Consider the following 22491-nt stretch of genomic DNA (forward strand, 5'->3'; position numbering starts at 1 on the left):
GCTTAATGGTGGCTGCGGGTCTAAGTGAGTAGACACATATTAGGATTGTTGGGCCAATAGATAGTTCTAATTTTGACAACGTTGGAGTCTGTCACGTTCTGAGTCAGTTGGTGTTGACTTTATGGAATAAAATCACTGAGCGGTGTTTCAGGATTCTAAATATTGCTTTGCTCTGTTTCTGCCTTTTTTGCACAAATTGCCGGTCATTGTGTGTGTGAGAGATTCATTTTAATAACTGTTTGGCACAGTCAAGGTACTTTGGTTTATGACCAAATACCTGCAAAACTAATGACATTCTCATCAGTCTCAGTTGTAGTTTGTGTTTAGTGCTAATAAGCAAATATTAGCATGCTAACACTAGGGCTTGATATTGTACCACCACCCCCCATGAGTAATTCTAAGTAATGACAACAACACTGTCGGCGCGTCCACATGATAAAAGACACGCCGGCCGACACAATCTTCTGAACATCAGCCATACGAGAAATACAGAGAGAGTTGTGTGGAGCTGATGAATGTAATGGACGTTCATTAATATCAAAAGGTTACGCAGTAAAGCTTTAAAGTGATACAGATACAAATAGAGTACATCATTTGATACCTTTTTTTTTTCAATTGCATAAGATGCCACCACCACTAGCTGCTGCAGCAGTGGGCCTATTACACGTTGCATTGAATCGGAGAATGCTTGCAGTGATTTGCTGCCAGCAAAACCACACAAATAGAATTTCTTTTTCTAGATCTGGGTACAAAAAGAATCGACTGCAGGTATCAAGATTTCTTGTTCTCACATAAATCCAGGCTTTTGTTAGTGATATAGCTGATCTGTCATTCAGTGTGTTGTCCTCTGTATTTACGCAGTTGATCTGTGTTTGATTCTTCTTGACTATAAGCACTAGAAGTGTATTACCAGTTTACGTTTTTTTTTTTTGTTGTGTAAGCAGCCATATAAGAGGTGTGTTGTTTACTTCAACCTCTACAGCCTGGCGGCAACAGCCACCCCTGGGAGCTGAGCTCAGTTAGGGAGAGAAAAGCTGCCTCTGTAAATTTGTTATTTATTGGTGGGAAAGGTAGATGTGTGAGTCTGTGTTTGGACCTGAGCCATGCTCTGATAAGCGCTAACAAGATTGCAAGGTGGAGTCTCTGAGCCGTGACGGGACAACGGGCTGAGAGGAGGAGGAAGAGGAGGAGAGCTGGAGTATTAAGTGGGACTTTGAGTATGGAGATGAACACACGTACTGTAGTAAAGACCAGATGTCGAAGAAGTATTTATGTCCTTCACTTAGATGTAGCATTGCCACAAAATACTTCACTAAAAATACATCTCCTGCAGTCAAAAATCTACTTTAAGTGCACAGGTAATATCAGCTAAATGTATTTTTACAGATTATTTGTAACTACTTTATTTTAGGGCTGTGCGCTCAGCGTTATCAGCGATGCAGTTATGGTCTGATGCGATTGGTACTAATCGCATGCACGACATTGTGTGTTTTTTTACACTTCACTCGGCTTTGCATCGTGCTTAACAGGCTGCTATTTTGACCCATACGCTTCGTTACTGTCAGCTGCCATACTTCCTCTAACATCTCTTTGCTGCAGGCATGATGAAACAGCAATAACTTTGAATGGAGCTTTTTATTTACCGAAAAACTCCGGACGGCTCGTGAACAGTCGAAGCCATATGCATGTTGGCAATTAAATATCACGAAGCCGTCAAGCTTGAGCTACCACCTCTGAGGCTAAGCGGCCCCTTAGTACAGTTAGCATTGATGCTTCCCGCTGCATGCTACCCACTCAGAGCACTATTTTGGAGAGTGCTGCCCAGCAACCTGGATGAATAATCAAAAATTCTTGCTTCATTGAGGACTCGGTCTTAAAGACGTACTACGGTTGGCATGTTCTGACTGTCTCGTTGCCATCGAGGAGACAGCCCCCACACATTATGACAGGAAAAAGCAGCCACCGGGCTGCTGCAGAGCATAAGCAGCTGTCTCATTAACGGTGATCACTGGGCGTCAGTGAAGTAATCAACATTATTGGGATTACTAAACACCATTGACTCTAGTAAGGATAAATTTTAGTTTTTAGTTAGGTACTTGGAGGAATTATTATTTTAATAATGACAGATTCACACATTTTGCTTTTTACAGTAAATAAATAATTACAAATCTTAAAATCAAGTTCATAAAGTAACTTTCTTTGCATTCATTTGATTCCCAATCAAGATACACTGGTAAGAATGGCTTTCCATTGTTAATATGTACTTAAAAACTGTTCTGAAATGCAAAATAATAGAATTTTAATCATGTGATGAAATATGCGATTAATTGCGATTAACTATAGAAATTCAGCGATTAAAAATGTTTTATTGTTTGACAGTCCTACTTTATTTGGAGGTAAAATAAACAGAGTATCCGAAATGCTGGCAATAATCCACAGGGAAAACTGTGTCCGCACGACCACGGCAAGTTCGGCAGGTCAAAGTTCAAGCAGGAAGTTGATCTTTAAACAGTGATGGATGTTTACAACGGACATCTTTACATCCCTAATTATCCTTTAAATTATGCAGAATGCCCCCTCATATATTTTTATATAGAAGCCTCATGTACAGTTGTAGTTGGTCGAGGTAGAGCTTATTTGACCTACTTTATGGTTAGTTTAATCTATAACAGTGTATCTAATTATGAGACACATATTGTATAAGTAATGTAAACAAAGGTAGTGGAGTAAAAACTGCAATATTTTCCTCAAATATTCACATAAAGTACCTCAAAACTGTACTTAAATGCAGTACTTGAGTAAATGTTTTCACCGCTGGTAAAGACATCTTGTTCTCTCTCATGTTGAAAGTCGGTTGCAACACATACAACCAGAATCTGTCAAAATATGCAGAGAAATGTGTGTTCGGTTTAGCGTGCTCATTCCTGCGTGTTCAAAGGAGCAACTGCTCTGGTGAAGACAGAGCAGTCGACATCACAGACGCCATGTAGTTACATAACTCACTCTATATTTCTCTCTTTCTCTGTCTTTCTGCCTCCATCTTTCCCACCTCCTCTCTCTACCTCCATATCCATCTTTGTCCCCCTCCCTCGCACCTGTCCTCCTGTCTCCTCTTTTTGTTTTGGTAGACGAAAAGAACTAGGACAAGCTCTTAACAGAACCTTGCTGTTTGCTTTAATTCCCCCCACTCTCACCCTCTTAAAGTTGTTGGTTTTTGTGTTTTGTTTTCCTGTCCTGCCAAATATTTGTTGGCTGGGAAAAAGAAAACCGAGCCTGCCTGTTGTTGCGTCACTGTATTCTTTACTTATTCAGCCTGTTATTCTCCTCATGTATGCCAAAGCAAGTAGTGAGAATCCCCTTATTAGATTAGTGAATTCAAATCAGACAACTGTAAGATGAGTTTCGTCACTCTTTCAGCGTGTTTCATCAGACGACAGCATCTCCTATCCGGAAAAGCTAGGCACATACAACATCATATGTACAGTATAGGATGGAGTATAGACACAAAGAGGAATTATAACTTTGACGCTCGGGTTTGAAGGATTTTAATCGTATTAGAGTGCTTCTTTGTCTTTCGCCTCTGTGTGTCCCAGCAGACTTTGCTCGTGTGAAAACAGAGAGCACTACACCTAGACGTGTAATTACATTCTGGTCATGTGAGGAGCTTCACGGGCAAAGAGACTAAATTATTCTTGTCTCTCACGGGCAGGCGTTGGGCTCACTCTCCCATCTTGTCCTCTCTCCAGGGGAAATAGCTGGGCTTGTGTTTTACTCGTGTCTCTTTTCTGACGTCTGCAGTTTTAAAAAAGCCGTCCTGTGTGTGTGTGTGTGTGTGTGTTCTTGTTTAACTATATTTGTGGGCTCCAAAAAACAGGAATACAGTATACTTTTGGGGTCCGGAAAGCTTTGTGGGGCCAAAATGCTGGACCCCACAACTTTAAAGGGCTGTTTGAGGGTTAAGACTTGGTTTTAGGATTAGGGTTAGAATTAGCTTATGGTTAGAGTGAGGGTAAGGGTTAAGGTTAGGCATTTAGTTGTGATGGTTAGGGTAAGGGGCTAGGGAATGCATTATGTCAATGACGGGTCCCCACAAAGATAGTGAAACGCTGTGTGTGTGTGTGTTCTTCCGACACTTCATCATGCATGTCCAGGTGGATGCTACAAGGCAAAGCTCCTCCAGCCTGGGAAATCTCATCTCTCCTGTTTACCTGGTTGTCCTTTCAGCCGGCTCAGTGGGACCTTCCAGATAGATTTTGTGTTTTTTGTGGAAGTTTTTAGGAGATGCTGAAGCTGTGAGCCTATACTCTTTCCACAGTGTGCAGTCCTACAGGTGAGTTATTATAGACAGAGAGACGCAGCGCCCTCCTTCACCTTGAGACTCCTGCAGCAGTCGCGAGCGGAGTAGTGGGGAGGGGCAGGCGAAGCTGTCTGCAAAATGATTGATGGGTGTATTTTGAGAACATCCCCAGCAGAGCATGCCTGAGGCCTGGAGATTGAGGATTCAAAAGACTGTGTGTGTGTGTGTGTGTGTGTGTGTGTGTGTGTGTGTGTGTGTGTGTGTGTGTGAGAATATCAGCTTCAATGTATTTTTTTTTTACTGCATTCAAGCCAGCTGGTATATTAAGTAAAGCTTGGCAATCATCATGATATAAGATACAGTATCGTGTGGGATTTGGTTATCGTAATATCAAGATATATCTTAAATTAAGTCTTTTCCAGGTCTTTATGGCTGCATTCCAGATAAAGGATAAGTTTGGCAATATTCTTTCTCTCTCATCTTTTTCTCATTGTATACAAATACAAATTGATCCCACTAACAAGTATTACTTGTGTGGCCAACGCTTGATATACTGTAGGTTATGTCTCAGTGCCACAGACTTCCATTGTCATACAAAAACTGTTCAAGGCACCATTAAGGTGTGCACAGCAGTTTATTTTGAGCTGATCCCACATACACACAGCTAGAAATAGTCCCTAACAAATGCGTTATTTACTCTTGTTTGAGTAATGTTTGCTAAAAACTACAGTACCCAGCTGGTTTAGAAAATTGCTGAGCCTTTTTTCTTTTTTTAAACGAAACTATATCATATATTGTGAACTTTATTAAAGATTTACAACTTTAGCAGGGATTGATATGCTTGTTGCCAAGTGCCACAGACAGGCTGGGGAAGTTGGGAAGTGTTGCGAGATGAACTAGTTGGGATTGGTTTTTACATGTGCCATATCTTTTAAGTGATAGATTTTTTGAATTTGAGTGTTCTGGCACCGTAAAAAGGAAGTAAATCATTCTAGTTGTTAGACTTTATCTTTATACCGTACATATTATTTTTTTCTTTTATCTAATGTTAATTGAATTTCCAGAAAATGTCATTTATATCAAAAGATTCTCATTATAATCTCCCAGAGCACACATGGAGGTATTCAAACGTGTCCAGTAAACAGTCCAAAACCCCCAAAATGTCCATTTTGCTATCATCAAAAAGGCAAGCTGCGAATATTCACGTTGAACGAAGCTGGAACTATGAATTTTCTTATCAAATGTGCTTGAAAAAGGACTTGAAAATGTACTTGGTTGTCAGTTGTTAATTGTTGCAGATTGGTTATTTTGTCAATTGACTAATACATTAATTGTTGCAACAGTAGTACAATACTGTACATGCTGTGTGATGGAACATTTCACACATATGTCTCACTTCTACAACTAAATACATCCCTTTCTGCCTAATTTGATGCACTTTAACATGTTAACATTTGATTATGCTCAAATAAGCTTTTAGATCATTATGTTGCAAGACAATTTGACATTAAACAATTTAAAGCCAAACAGAATCATGTAAATGCTTTTTACACTACCGGTCCAGTATTTTACTCATGTCTTTTTTTTACATATTTATTGGTCTGTTTGGACTCTAATTGAGTTAGAAATTTCTTGAATCAAATTAACCTTTATACATAATTGTATCTAATCAACAGCATCCAGGAAGCCATTATATGAGAACAAGCTAATTTTTTATAATTATCCTATTTAACACCTAACAAAAGGGTCTCACAAAGAGGCACTTTCTTTGCTCCACTCGTGACCCCACGGGGATGGGGATGGAGATGGGGATTGGGGGGGAGTGGGGTTATTAGAGCAATATTGCAGAGGGAAAGTAGAGATGGAGAAAGTATGTGTGTTTTTGTGTACAGCTGTAAGTACTTTTTTCACATAGAGCTCGCCAAATAAATCAGAACTTTGGAGGCAAAAAGAGGAGAGAATAAGTGCCAGGTCACAGTTCAGTACGTCACCTTCTGTTCCTGGAATGTCCCGATAAGCTACAAGCTTGTGAATTCAGTTTTTGTTTCCTCATTTTCATTCTGGAGCTTAACTATTGTCTGCTCGCTCTGAGACAGAGACCAGTGGGACTGTGCAGTAAAGGGAATGTAAGGACATGCATTTCTCCACAGCGCAGGTGTATTTAACAGGAAACCAAGTTGTGGAAAAAACAGTAGCTCATTGAAATTTTATTTTATTTCAGGTTTATTTGTCAGGGACAATGCACACTAATAATACATAAAAGTAAAAATGTGCCAGAATTAGTCTGGATGCTATTTTACATCCGTTGTCCCTGGACTGGTGGTAAGAGATCACCCTAAAATGAGATAAAACGATTACGCTATCAATAATACATACAGATTTGGCCCTATACAATAAAAGTTGATTACTAATGCTAAAAGACAATAACATAAAAACAAGAACAGTTGGGTGAGATCAACACAAATACATACACAGCTGAACTGAGCATAACACAGCAGAGGAGAACACTGTTGCCAGCAAGTGACACAATTAACTGATTTGTTGTCAGGGTCCTGGCTGTTGCATTGACCTATCCTGTCACAGTGGAGATGTATTGGTATGTGTGTATATCATCTTCTAAAAGACTTGAACCAAGAGGAAACAAATGCACTCATGGTTAATGTCAGTTGGCCTGTGATGTAAAAAATATGACAGTGTATCTCAGTGCATCAATCTACAGTATGTCAAACCCTGTCCCAGCCTGTGCAGTTTTATCACATTCTATAAACATATTCAGCCATATGATTATCTGACAGCTGTTGGTATGGCCGGGCTTTTGCACTTGTCCTTGGGGATCCTTAGCATGTTGATTATTTAGTTACAGAAACATATGCACATACTGAGCATGTGTAAGCATATACAGTTGCTTCATTGCACAGGACTTATAAATCCACATGTAAAGTATGTGGCTATATAATGTCTGCCTGCCCCTGTCTCAGGTGTCAGGTCTCATGTGATGTGTGATTAAGGGTTGGCCCAGGTGAAGGTTGGCAGTGATGATGAATCGTGGTGAAATCTTTGGTCATCAATCCCATCATCTGTGATCATAGACACATCCATCAACGGCCAATGTTGAGCTTTGGCGACCAAAGACAGCCTCTGTCAGAAATGTAGGACCAATGTGACTGCTGCTACACAAACATCTACTACATATTACAACTTATTTTATTATCACCTCCACCAACGAGGTTTTGTCTGTCTGTCTGTTTGTCTGTCAGCAGGATTACCGAAAAAACTACTGGCCCTATTTCCATTAAACTTGAGGGAAGGGTGTAGCAGGGACCAAGGAAGAACCCATTACATTTTGTAATGAATCACTGGGCGGATGCACAATTTTTTTTTTTACTTTCGTTAACATTGCTAGATAGGGCAGTTGTGCTGAATTCACGTGGTGGTGGAATATTTGGAAGAAAAAACGCAAGTAGACCTTTTTCACGGCAGACATGTCATAGTAGGAAAAGCACAGGTGTATTCAAAACCATTAATGATGGCTGCATTCCACTTAGGAGAGGCACTGGTGTTGTGCATGCTGACTCACTGAAATAGCTCACTGGGACACTTATAACAAAGTTATCAATTTCAGCTGTGCTTTTCCTACTATGACAAGTCAAAATGTCTGCTGTGAAAAAGGTCTATATTGGAAACAGCTATCAACGTGTTGTTTAAATGCTCTGAGCAAAAAAATAATACGCATCTTCTTTGTAGCGTCCATGTTGTTTCCACATTACAACTTAATGCTCATGAACACACCAAAGTCAGAAGAACCCCTTCCACAATGGGATTATCCGAGGAGCATGTGAATTCATCATTGGCCTTGGCGGAGGTGCTGTGTGCCATTATAGTTATTTATATTATGTTTATACTCGTGTACAACAGTGCCGTGTATTTGTCATGGATGTACTTCCATGGTGCCATTTTTCATTAAGTTAGAAAAACAGTGCCAGCGCTATTGATTGTTTTTCTTTTTCTAATAACTTTGCGGTGCTACAATTCAGCAGACATTCATCACACAATCTGGTATGCCTCAAATCATATCAAGATCATAGTATAACAATGATTAAGAGGAGATGTGTATAGGGACCTTAAATCAAGTCCAAATTAAAAGTGCCCTGTGGAGTTTTCTTGCAAACAAACACATTTTGTGTTAACATTCAGTTTTACTTACCAAAGTGTATTGTGTGTATTATTGAGCTTTAACAAATATATTTAATGCAATTGCTTCCTCAGAAAAAAATGGTATTTTTTCTCAAAGGTTTGAAACCTCATTATTAACATCCATTACTCGCTTGCAGTATTCGTATTCCCTGCCTCTGCGGATGTTTTGCTGCGTTTCTTGGCGCGTTATCGCTACCTGTAGATCAGTGCAATAGTGTGAATCTATCGGCAAGAATGTGTATCGCCTTACCCACATGCATGTGCTGGCCCAGCCTCTCTCCCTTAAACTACCTTTAATTCTTCACTCCACTCCACTTCACTAGTGAAACAGAAGAAGCTAATTTTTCCATCTTCCAGGTGAGATTTTCTCTGCCAAGTCATGTTTACCCATCAACAAGCTCAGCAAGACACAGAAAATATTGCATCTGACAGGGCCGGTTTAAATATCATGGAAAATGGTTCTTATGTTGACTGGGGAGGGAGCCGAGTTTATGAATCATAGGTTATACTGATTCAGGAAATATTGAGATTGAGTTCTGTTCATCAGCACTTCCAGGTCCTCTGAAAACATCATGTCTGAGTCACAATTGGTAATTTTAACCCTGTTTATATGCGGTTCCTGAGGGAAAAAAAAATAATAGTGATAAGAATAATGTTTACTTTGTATACAGGGGTTGTTAAAGCCATCAGAAGGTTAGCTGAAGTACGATTTCTGCTGATCTTCACGTTGGACCTGCAACCCTGGATAATCTTAAAATAAATGGCTTCATTTTTCTGCAAACAGCGCTATATATCACTTTAAACATGGTTGGAATTGAATTCACAGGTGGTCTGAGTGTATTAATGTTCAGTTGGCCAAGCGGGCAGCAGGTTCTGTCCCTGTTACAGAAACAAATCATGCCCGCATGTAATACCTTATTTCAGCAAGAGGGGTCTGCTGGCTTTATCTTTATATCAGCTTCAAGAATAATAAGATGGGCATATTAAACTACATGCAGGCCTCATCTTACAAAAACAGTATTGCATTTTTCCATTTATTTTGATTTTGTCAGCACCTTATGAAGTATGTTTAGCTTTGAGAAAGAAAATAATCCAACCAACATATTATGAATCTTTATCAGAAGTCCTGGAGATGTTTAGCCATGCTAGCAGCGTGCCTCTATGAATGGCAGTGTCAGGCAGCCTGTCCACCACTATGGTCTTGAGTAAAATAGTGGTAAAATTTGGTGTAAAATTTTTGGCTTTCAGTTTGAGGTTTAGATAATTGAGGTTGGATTGTACTGCAAAGAAAGGGCTCTGCAGTAGGTGAGTCTGAACCACTGCCCACATCAACAGCATACCTAACTCCATTCAGGTGTTCGAAGTATATTGGATCTTTCATTGGATTGTGCTGCCAATTGTGTGTTCTGAAACATCACACCTTAGCCAGTGGATTTTGTTTTTCACAGTAAACTCACTGCTGGAATGTACGCTGCATTTAAAGGTAACATGATAAATGAAACCCAGCACAGTGCAGTATCCGGTAGGAAAGGACTTTTTTGGTGACTGTAAAAGGCTTGAGATGCTGAAAAAGATTCAGTTCAGCTAGTTTGCTCCTTAAAAGGCCTGTTCTGTGAGACTGCATGTGAGGATACTTGAGAAAGGAAGAAGTAGAGATGGAAAGAGAGGAGAAGATTATTGAGTGGCACTGGGAGAGAGAAAATGTGGGGAAAATGCCAGGATGCCTCCTGCTGGTAGTAAGTGGCCCTCCACCTGTGACTACTGGATGAATGTTGTGGCATGACTAGAGATTGCAAAAATGTTCCCACTTGCTTCAGGGGCTTCATCGTAAGAGTTCCTACCTAGACATTTCATACCAGCTTGACATTTACTTCGTGGACGCATGCAGCATGGCAGTGATAAGCAGTGCTGGCTTTATATGGCATACTCTCTACACTCTATCTCTCTCTCTTTCTCGCTCTCTCTCTTTCTCGATATACATATATCTCTCTCTCCTTGTCCTAAATTATCTCTACATACAGACTGCTGACATAGAGGTTAAAGACGACACTCGACGCCAAACAAAGGAAAGAGAGCAATCACCTCCTGCCTTTAGATCCATTCTCAAACAAAGACATTGAGGCATCAATTTTCTCATGTAACTCAGAAAATAAAAAATAAAACATTTGGGAACACAGTGATATCGCTAAAAGGACGTTCAAATGGGCTATCAGGCAATTTATTATCAACATTTTGTGTGTTCTTATTTTTGGATTCAACACTTCACTCAGTGTGCGGCTTGGTTTGTAGAGTCTGTGTTCCCTTCTCCAAGCTCCCGAAAGCAGAGACATTTCTGGCTTCCTGCAGCTCCTCCTGTGGACATTTTAATAGAAAACGCTTTTTATAAGAAGACTGCTGAAATACACGACAGCCCTTTGATCTCCTGCATTTGTGTGTGCATATGCAAAATGACGGAGAGGGTTTGTGTGTGTGCGTGTGTGTGCGCGTGCGTGGTGCCCAGTAAAGGTGAGAACATGAGACACACTTTCATATTTAATGAGTGGAGATGGGGCAAAGGAATGTTGCAGTGTTCACAGGAGGTATTCCCGTGGGCTGTCAACCTGCTCGCAGCACTCAGTTATATCACTCACAGCCGTGTGTGTGTGTGTGTGTGTGTGTGTGTGTGTGCGTGTGTGTGGTAAGTATGCATTTAAGTGAGTTTGCAGGCAGAAATTAGTCTGTCCTACTGAAAGTTTAATCATTTGTTTTGAGGGAATGGGGGGCTGGGGTTCAGAGAGGCATATGGCACGAGCACTGCACCAGCATTGTTTTTAATATTTCTGCTCTGCGTGGGAGGAATGGGAGTAGCTATCTCTTGAGTCCGTAAACTAGGACAAGCAGTACAAATAAATGTATGCAATGACCATACAGTATATTATATCCGTGGTGTATGGCTGCAGCCGTGCTCTTGACCAGCCGCGAGGTCATTCTCCTTAAGCGCTCCCTCTGGATGGTTTTCTTTCCTATTACGAAGCATCTTCTCTGCCGTTATCTCCGCTCTCATCTTGATTAACTTCGCATTGTCACTAATCGAAGCTTGTCTGATTCTAAGCTGAGCCGCGCTGAAACACAGTCCCCGAGCTCTGCTGCTAGATTCAGCTTAGATGCTATTTCAGCAGAAGCTTTTAACACTATGTACACAACTTGGTTTTGAATGATCATGCTGTTATGCTAAAATACTAGTCTCCATTTGGGAATAAGCTTTAAATGCTAATTGTTCATGACCTGGAAAGCAAACAGGGGACTCCTTCTAGACATGTTTCGAAGAATTGTGTTTTGTCAGTGAGCTGTGGGCAAAGGAAAGAGGAGAGGGAAACTTTAAAAGCCCTGTCCAGTATGACTGATGACTGTCAGAGGTTTGAGGAAGAGCTTTGATCATTGAGAACAAAGGCAGCATGTTCTGCAGTGCAGTCCACATATAGAAAGAGGCTGACAGAGCAGAAATATCTATGACTTTGCATTCATATAGTGCTTTTGATTAGTTAGAGGCCACTCTGTATATGCCAAGTTGAAGCTATTCACAGTATCTGAGCACATACTTTTGGTCTGTCATTCCACCACTTTGGTCCAGATTAAATATATCCGCAACTATCAAACGGATTGCCATGACATTTTGTGCTGATGTTCATGGTTCCCAGAGGATGAATATTCATGTCTTTTGTGATCACCTTATTCTTTTCTGTAGAGCCACCAGCAAGTTGACATTTGTGGTTCTGAGTGAAATGCCTCAACAACTTTTGCATGGATTGCCATGAAATTTGCTACCAATATTCAAGGTCCAGTGAGAATAAATTATAATAACTATGATGATCTTCTGACTTTTGATTGAACGCGTCCATCAGGTCAAAATTTCAGTTTGCTCAATGCTTTGGTTTATGACCAAATACTTTTAAAACTAATGACATTCCCATCAGCCTTAGTTGTACTTTGCATTTAGTGCCAATTAGCAAAATACTAACAGGCTAAACTAATGTGTAGTAAATATAAGGCGTTAAACATTAGCATGTTCCAATGGTCAGATCCTCATGGCTGTAGATTCTTGTTGTAACTTAAAGGTCTCATATTCCAAAAGGTGAGATTTTAATGTATTTTTTTATTATAAAGCAGGTTGAGGTGCTATATAATTACTGTGAAAGTATTAAAATGCTCAATCCACTCAGCCAGTATTCAAAAACTGTGCCTTTACAGAGGCAGTCAGGACTTCCGTATGGTTGTGATGTCACAAGTACACTATAAAGTATATAGGTAGAAAGTACCACTACAGGGCCGTTACAGCCATTCCCTGGCTGCAATCACAGCAGTCCGGGTTTTTTTTGTTTTTTTTTTGGGAAGGGGGCTTAAAGAGACAGTCCCTAAAAAGGAGCATTTCAGACAGAGGGTGAATACAGGTATATTCAGACAGACAGTATGAGAAAAATAAAATACTTTTTGAACTTTAAAGCACGTACACGTTTTAGCAGAAACCCAAAGTACACGTATGAACCTGAAAATGAGCTTAAAATGGGACCTTTAAAGTCTTTATTATTCAAACCAACATTTTTGGGAATGCATTAAGGAACATCGATCCTACAGAAAGGAACCCAAACTGTAAATGGTAGTGTGAAGTAATCTGAAGTCATTTGGTTTGATAGAGATTCTATCAAGTACTTTCTTGGTAAATTTATACAAGGAGGATTTACAGAAGGACTTTGAACAAAATGAAAATATTTTGAAAAGATGATTATTATTATTATAATTATGTCCCCTTCCAAAAATGTATTCATTAATAAAAAGCCTCTTTTTTTCAAAATCATGCTAATCTTACTGCAGTATATCACAGCACATGGAGAACATATGTTATGGATTATCACGTTTCATGTCATTGTGCACACTTGATGAATTTTTCCTTTTTAAAACGATGAATCCAAAGTTTGAGCATTGACATTCACACTTTGATGTGTCATTCAAATTCTTCTAATGGCATTTGTGGTGTTTGATCCGTCTGCCATTTTCAGTAATTGACTGTGATGTGCTTTTTGTCAGTAAATGCATTAAGCTTGTAACGTTCGGAGTCAAACTGTTCAACACCAATATAAATACAGTACAATACATACATATAGTACTAGTGGATGCTGTGAAGGTTCAACACCCTCAGGGTTTGTGCTTGTTCTAGTTTAAGCTGTTAATCTATGCAACGTTCTCACATCAAAACACAATATTTACATCATGGAAAAGATGCAGGGCATGAATATTTTACTGGTTTGAATTCAGCCACTAGATCTATCCGTATTTGGTGTTATTTTGCAACTTTTTCTTGGACTGGGATGCATTTAATGCGCAGCTTTAAAAGAGCCAATAGCCTCTTTAAATCAATCAATGTCACAAGTTGCTGAGAAAACATGTCTCTTGAAATCATGTCTTGTCGCCATCCATTTTTTATAAAGGATAAGATGTCAAAATATTCACAGGCCTGAACACACGGCTTGCTGGGAAGGAACAGCAATCCATCCAGTTAACATGTTTTATCGCACCATCAAATTCCTAGTAATTACCCACAGTAAAATGATGCTGTAAACTCATTCTGCCACAAAGATGTTTTCATGCAAGATCAATATTCTGTCGCAAGTTCATTGAATAAACAAACCCTCTCATTATTGTTGTCTCACTGGTGGTGGTGTTTTTTTTATTTTTTTCAGAGCTTCCGTACGGCTGGGAGAAAATCGATGACCCCATTTACGGCAGCTACTATGTTGAGTAAGTCGGGTACATCTTTAATATGTAATGGCTTGCTTTTGATTCTCAGTGTAGCCTGGTGCTGCTGTATTCATCATATTCATTAGGAGCAGACTGGCACTGCAGCCAGGAAGCAGTTGCTCCATTTGTCTGCCTTCTGACAGCTCACTGTTTGTTTGCAGGAGAAAGTTTTTTGTGTGTGTGTGCTTATACATATTTCTGTGTGATCCTTCTGTCTGGAACACTCCCTGCATCTATATCTGTAGACTAGCTCATGAGCAGAGAGCAGGGTCTCTTTTTCAAACATTCTGCATGTCTGTTCATCCATCTCCAAGTGTGTGTGTGTGTGTGTGTGTGTGTGTTCAACTGCTGCAGTAGCATGTCCTCTGTATTGAACCGTATGTCCCTTCCCTGTTCAGAGGTGTCATTTCTTTGGCTGGATGCTCTCTACTCTGGGGCGTAGGGACGGGGCTCTATTTTTAGACAGGCGGGGGGGGTCATTTGGCTCGACTTTGCTTAAGAAGACCTCCAGAATGACACTTGACTACTCACTGTGTCATATACTGCACTTCCCTCTCGAGATCTTCTTATTGTCTCTCTTTGTCGTCATGTAAATATCATGAAAGAAGTTGCCAGACCTTGAAATTATGTATATAGTTATTATATAATATAGTCGAGCTGTTTTGTAATTGGAACAGTGATACTGGGGTGTTCCTTAAAAGATAAGGAGAGAAGAGAAAGACTGTGTTTGTAAATGTGTGTGTACAATGCAGCCTCAAAGAGTGAGGGAAGTATCTAATTATGATTATTTCACACTGGCAAATTACAGTATTTGTAGTGGTTGACTATCTTCCCCCTTGCAAACTAAATTAAGAACGACGTGGGACCTTAAAGGAAATCATTGTTTCATGTGTAGGTTTCCTCCCAGTCACATAATTCCGCTTATAAGATGGGCTAAATGTTGGGTGGGAAAAGCCCGGAATCAGTCTTTTTTTTTTTTTTTTTTTACTCAGCAAAAGCCATTCTGCGTCTCTGTTACATAATCTGGGGGACCGGCCATTTAATTAATCATCACAGCAATAGCTGCTGTAGTGCCAGAATTTTTAGATATGATCTATGCCGAGAGGGGGGCTAAGATAAGTGCAGCAGGATAGTGTGAAATCTGAAATCTCTACTGTTTTTTTGTTTCTTGTTTTATCATCGTAGCCATATAAATAGAAGGACTCAGTTTGAGAACCCAGTCCTGGAGGCTAAAAGGAGACTCCAGCAGCAGCAGCAGATGCAAAGCCAGGGTCTGTCCTCACTGCCCCTTCCCACCATCTACAGAGGTAAGACCGCAGCGCTTTTTAAAGAAAAAAATGTTAATTTTGCATTATCAGGGAACATGATCATACTCATTATCTGTCTGTATGTTTCTAGAGAATATAAACAAGTCAATATAGCTAAGTGCTCTCGCCTAGTCAGTCATTAACCTTTTCAGTGTTTTTGTACAGCCCCAGAAAATCTCTTATTAGCTTTAAACATTGATGTATTACACCTTTTCTTTTTAATAGACCCAGGTCTATTTGGAGATGAAGAACCATTTTATGTAAATAGTTGCAGTCAAAATAAATAGGGGGTTATATTCATGTTTTTTTGTATTTATTACAAATTGGAAAACTAACTTCAGAATGGTAAATCAGCTAAGCAGTGAAATCTGTGAGGTTGTTGGTGTAACTAAAAGCAACTATGGTCTTACAATAGAATCATCACCAATAAACAATGCAGGGAAATTAATTTAAGTGCGTACAACAACATTCAAACAAAGAAAATTAGGTCTTTTACTCAAGTCAAACCATGTCGCTAACCCTCTCTGATTTCATCGGTGTAATGGGGTACCTTCAATGTCATGACAGCAGCATTGTAACCAATAAATAACACCAAATAATTTCAATAATGATAGTGAATTCTTTATATGAATAATGTGTTGTTTTTTTTATTCTGTCATGCGTACAAATATTGGCCACCACTTCATAAAATCCAGAGGATGAATAAAATATCTTCATGTCTACAACATAATTCATAAATCCCTGAAAAAACATTCTGTATAATACTCTTAAGGTTCCGTGAGACAATGTGTAGCAAAGTTAAACATACAGTATCGATCTGTACACCAGAATATTTCAGATTTGGTCCCGCCATTTCATATAAATTGACACTCTTTTAAGGGATAGTTTGGATTTTTTTAAAGTAGGGTTGTATGAGGTACTTATCTACAGTCAGTGTATTACCTACAGTATATGGGGGTCAGCACGCCCCCAGTTGGTAGAAAAAGGCAGTACCGACATGGAAGCTACGCAATGTACTGCTGTGAAAGGGGGGGGCAGCAGCTAAACATATTGAGCCACCTAAAAAAGGACCACCTAAAAATCAATATCTATTTAAGTGTACCCTATACTTCGAATATTTTCACAACTTGAAACAAAATGGGACTCACTTTCCACTTCTTCCAAATGTACTTCCTCCACTTCAGGAGAAACTTGATGCACATGTGCTTCTTGGATCACCATGGCAACATGCAAAGGAGGGGTAACCACTAAGCACATTTTACTCATTAGGAACCAGACTATTTCTTTGTCTTTTGACAACAAGATACAACAATTAGTTCACTCCTAAGCAAACAGTCTGAGGAACGGCAGCATTCTGGTGGGACTGATAATAATACTTGTTGGTCATATAAATAGGGAACATGTGATTTTAAATGTGATTGATTATTTTGTTCAGTAATGTTGCTACCTGATTACAGTGCTCAATCTCCACCAGCCATAGCAGTAGGATGTACTGCTAGAAAAAACCGTCTGGACTGGTGAAGTGGAGGTTTGTTTCCATAGTAACGTAGTAGTCCGCTGCTCGAGAGCCTGTCTCCGTGGTTACACTTTGTATACATTCCAGTGAGGCTCTGTCTCTTCCCTCTCCCCACCTCCACCTCCTCCCTCCTCCTCTTTTTCACACCAAACGTTGATGCCAGTGGAGGATGCCAGCCCCTGTGCCCCCCTCCCCAGATCCCCCCTCGTTCAGGTCGGCTCAGTGCCCGTGCGCTGCCACAGCCTCGGCGACCTCTCCCGCTCACCAACTCTGGGTCGCAGGGCCGCTGCGTATGCTACATCCTCCTCCGCCGACGTCTCCCCGCTCCGGCGTGTCCTGACCCGGCGGATGAATACGTGCCCCCACCACCACCAGCAGCAGCGGCAGCCACTTCACACCTCCGCCTGCACTGTGGTGCTAGAGCAGCCTGTCTGTAGCCCCTTCTCCCTGTGGCACTTTGTCAGTAAGTAGGCCAAGAGGGAAGCAAAGGAGGCTGACTGTCGTTCTCATGGCTGCCTGCGCTCATTTGACTTACTGTAAGCATGCTAGCTCGCAAGCAAACTTTTTCGCTTGAGGCAGTTTAAGGATTTGTCTGAAGAGCGTATATCATGACATGTCTTATCGCCTGGCATAAGCAGACAGAGAGTGTAATCACTCAGTGTGTGGACTAGTGACGGCAAACAAAGGATGTAAACTAGCACACTAGCCACGTCTCCCTCTGAGGTGAAAAGATGGGAGACTTGGTTAAGTGTGACTAAGCTTGTTGGCGGAGATCTTCTCATACCTACACAAGGCACCCTTCCTCCAGCAATCTCCCAGCTCTCCCTCCATTAGAAATGTCCCACTTCTTCCCTAACCCTCTCAACCATCTTCTCTTGGAACTGATCCCTGATTGACAGCATGTCATTTGCCGAATGTTGCTGCTTCCTTGGTAGCCTTTGGGATGGGACTGAAGACCTGCACCACTGATGCTCTCTGCACCCTTTATGCCCACCGTATCCCAGCATTGGAAGAGAGGAAGGGATATAAGTTTAGTATGTTTGGGTGTACCAGGAGGGATGTTGCTTTTGTACCTTGCACGGTAGCCACACCTGCATCTTTCAGCACCACAGACCCACCTCTGTCCAAGTTCGCTGTTTTGCTGTTAAGATCATACCCTGCCAGTTTTCCTGTGGCTACACCCATATCTCTTACTGGATACGCTTTACCCGTGCCCCCACCCTGTGAGCACTACCCTGCACCAGCTTTGAAGTCTTAATCTTTGCTATAAAACATTCACAGTATTAGAGTTTGTATTTGGTTAATTTGTTTGTTTATGTGTCCTTTATAGAGAAGCCGCTGTTCACGCGGGACCCCACTCAGTTGAAAGGCAGTTTCTTGTCCACATCACTCCAAAAGAGCAACATGGGCTTCGGCTTCACTATTATCGGAGGTGACGAGCCTGACGAATTCCTCCAGGTCAAGAGTGTTATCCCTGATGGGCCTGCCGCAGCTGATGGAAAGATGGCCACAGGTAAGCTTCGGGCATGGCCGAAATCACAAACACACTCACAAACAAAAAAACATTTCTTTACCTTTTATTTAACTATGAACTCTCTTGAGATATGACAGCAAAAATGTAGCTCAATAAACTACACATGGCATGTATTTTGTACAGTACAGGATCATACATTTAATATAGTACAGATAACAAATTTCCAGAGAATTATAAAAATCCCCTGTAAATGTCTGCATAACAAGTATATGTGGCTTCTCTTGGAAGCTTGATTCTTGCAGCATCTGGTCCACTTATCAGAATACATTCAAAGAAACGGGGTTAAGCACAAGTTTTCAAGCCCTACATTTTTCCATATTTACCTTTTTTAATGCACTGCAGCCTACAAAGAGTCTGATTTAAACAAACACACTACAATATGAACACAGTATGCCGTTCACATGGTGATGTATGTAGCTTCCACTTTAAGATGGTTACTTTAAATGGTTACAAGTACATATGCATCCATTGTATACGTGCGTGTTTACAGGTGCAACTTGCTAAACTAGCACGGTGTGAGCTCTGTATGTGGGTGTATGTCTGTGCGCATGCGTGTGCACCAACTGCGGAGTTCTGTTCTTCCATTAATCATGAAACAGACTTTATGAGCACCATAGGTCCTGGCTGTGGCCACATGGGGATGGAACTGCAGTACATACACACAAAGACACATTAACACACACTAAGACGGACCAGCTCTACTAAAGGTCAAGGGACTAGAACTAGCAGGTTTGTCAGTGCTCTCGGCATGCAATGATGCTTCTATCTGTACATGCTGGAGCACATGCAAAGCTTATAGTGGTCATTTATCATATGTAAAGTAAGCTGCTCAGGGAGTTTGATCTGTAGCGCAGCTACTATTCCAAAACCCTTGCATTGTTCTATTACATTGCAGTTGTGAACATTGGGTTATTAATGTCTGTTTCTTTATAAATGTGACGATGCAGTAGGCCAAAATAGATCCCCTGATGACTAATAAAGCTTGTCCTGACAATACTGCATATAAAACATTTTGCATGTCTGCAGTCCGTTTTCATCCCCTCTTCTCTCTTTCTTTTAGAATCCCCCTCAAATTATTTCATGAATTCTTTCCGCAGAAATAACTAACAAATCCCTCTCATATCTCTACCATCCCACCCCACGTCTCCTCTCCCCTCCGCCACTTCCTCCCTTCAGCTCATTTCCATTTCTATCTCACCATCCAGCCTCCACCCCCCCACCCCCCTCACACACACACACACACACACACACACACACACACACACACACACTTTGCCTTCCCAGACTTTGTGTCCTACTTCTGCAGTAGCACTACTAGCTCGATCAGTAACTCAGAGCTCACACGGACGTAGAAACCAGGCCTGCGGAGGTGTGAAATTTCCAATTCCATATAGATAATTTGTACCGCTTTCTCCTCATGACCCCTCGTAGCTGTCTCCACTATGTGATTGTACAACCAGGGAAAACATCTTAGAGCACTTATTGTAAAAGAGTTTTAGAATATCTGATGTATGACTGTTAGACCACATGCAGTGCAGTATAATTTTGTTGTCCATGAAAGAAATGTGGTTTGTTAGCTGTGATATTTCGGAGTTTCTGTGGAATACAGAGGTATGAGTTGCGTTAGGTTTAAGTGGAAAGGCTTAGTTTGGATGCCAGAGGCAACGTTTAGTATCCACATACTACAGTGTGTGATAAGATAAGACACTGAGGCATTTGTACCGATTAAGTGTCATAATTTATAATGCATTCTGTATAAATAACACCCACTAAAATACAGTTGAAATGTTCTCAAATCAAATTGTGTGTAGATTCCTGAAGATTTAGCTTAGCTTTGTGTTGTTGCTAATATTTGTTCAAAGTATAATTTTATCTAACATCAATTTCAATTAAATTCAGATTTGCACTTTTTGGGTCCTTTTTTTCAGCTAATGTGACGAGCTGTTGCTAGCAGATGCAGCTAAAATTAGCTTCATGAGTTGGTTGCCTGTTGTTGCCTGGCTTTTCTAATGTTTCCAGCGGACTTATTTTAAAAATGAGAACTGTATACAATGTTCTTAAATATGTACTTGATGCTACATTATACCGCACTAAAAGACAAGGCAAAAACTACATGTCCCAGACAACAAAACTCAGCATGAGTTAATGATCCATGTAGAAGACATGTAAATAAAGAAATAGCATTGTTCTGTTATTGCAGTGTAGAGATAGTTAGTCCTTGTATTATAAGGAAAAAGTTAAGATTAGACTGTTTTTTTTTGTTTTAACAACCTTATGTCTCCAGAATCTGACATGGCCATGTTGCACCCTATTTCGCCTGACACACACACACACAAAACACCACAGTCTCTAACAAACTGCTTGCACCCTGCTGAGACTCTAAACTGCTCTGTTAACTTGGCCATGCCTCGGCAGGGCCACAGAGACCTCTCGTTATGTCGACAGAATCTTGAACACACCCATTAGCCGGAGATGAATATGTGATCAGGATATGCAAGGATGTAGTAGCAGCATGGGCCTTGGTCCCAGAGAGTTCGGTGTTCATAGTTAAGGATAGTGTGATTTATAGTATACAAGGGACCTACAGGAGGTTTTATAATGGATGGAGAGGGGGAAGAGAGGGTGTTTTTGCACTTGTATGCACGCCTGTGTTCGGGACCATATGTGTTTATTAAGGGTATTTTACCCAAATTACATTTGTCTCAACGTTTCAACACACAGTGTCCCGGTTAAGGTGGATAATCAGCAAAACCTCACTGTTAGGAAATATTTCATAAATAAAATTCAATTCACCTCCATTTTACTGAGGTGGTGACAGAAGTTCCAGAGGCAGATATTTCGCTAAACCATGGCACACGTGTTTTTCTAATTTGTGTGAACTCACCCTTTTAGGTATAAGCTTGCATGGTAAAAGATGTGTCTATATGTGGCTTCATAGCTTTCTGTTTCTGTGAAACATGTTTATACTCTCCGTCATGCTGCATTTCCTCCCGGGTCATAAAGAATGAGATCTATGGGCACAGCGAGGGCGCATCGAGGTCACGGCACCGTCATTTGTTTTCTGCCAGTGTGCTCAACTATTGATTCTGACACTGGTGCTCAAGGCAAATGTCGTCCGCGTTTACCAGGATTAATTAAAAAGTCCCTCACGTCACGTTGCCTCGAGGTGTGAGCTCGCTCTGTCAATACAGGCGTAGCGTTTAAACTTGGAAAGTATTTGTCCGCGTCACAGTTTGCACTGAGAGAACATTTCAACGATATCTTAACTTCCTGTTGTCACTCACAGGGGTCAGCAGCTGTGCTCCATTTCAACAGCATTGCCATGTTGTTTCAGAAAAAATGTCATTGACCCAGCCATTAGTGCTGTTATAGTCTGTTGCTTACGTTTTAAGAGAACTGGACAGCATTGCGCTGGTGGTTAGCAAGGTAAGGGTCAATCACTAATGCACATGCTTTGCTTATTAATCATGGAGGCACTTTGTTTTTCACTTTCTCTCTCTGCAACACACACTCATACTCCCACCCAGCCAGCCCTCTCTTTAAAGAGCGTAACAATTATACCTGCAATTAGAAAATAATTGTTTTCATAATCAACCTCAGTAATGCTGGTTTGTCAGTGGATTGTGCCTTGTGTTCCCACTTCCCCCAAAAAAAACCTGCATGGTGACTGCACAGCGGAGCACAAAACACTATATTTAGTAATCTGGTTGAGACAAAGATAAGCCTGGATGTGGAGCGCGTTTGTGTGGGAGCATTTAATTGTCAGCTAGGTTTTATCTACAGTGCAGTATATTGCAGCGAGCAAATAAAAAAGCACTTTGCCCCATAAAAGGCAAACATTTTAGCCACTTGTCATCAGCACTATTTTACA

General features: G+C 40.7%; 1 protein-coding gene across 1 annotated transcript in view; it reads left to right on the top strand.

Annotated features, from left to right (window-relative positions):
• Nucleotides 1–22491, top strand: part of magi2a (membrane associated guanylate kinase, WW and PDZ domain containing 2a) — a 230460-nt gene that overhangs the window by 169065 nt on the left and 38904 nt on the right. Inside the window, 3 exon segments of the mRNA XM_078242955.1 lie at nt 14206–14263; nt 15449–15570; nt 18417–18599. Coding sequence (XP_078099081.1) covers nt 14206–14263; nt 15449–15570; nt 18417–18599 — 363 coding nt within the window.

Source organism: Sander vitreus, chromosome 23 (assembly GCF_031162955.1).
Source record: "Sander vitreus isolate 19-12246 chromosome 23, sanVit1, whole genome shotgun sequence".
Lineage (NCBI taxonomy): Eukaryota > Metazoa > Chordata > Actinopteri > Perciformes > Percidae > Sander > Sander vitreus.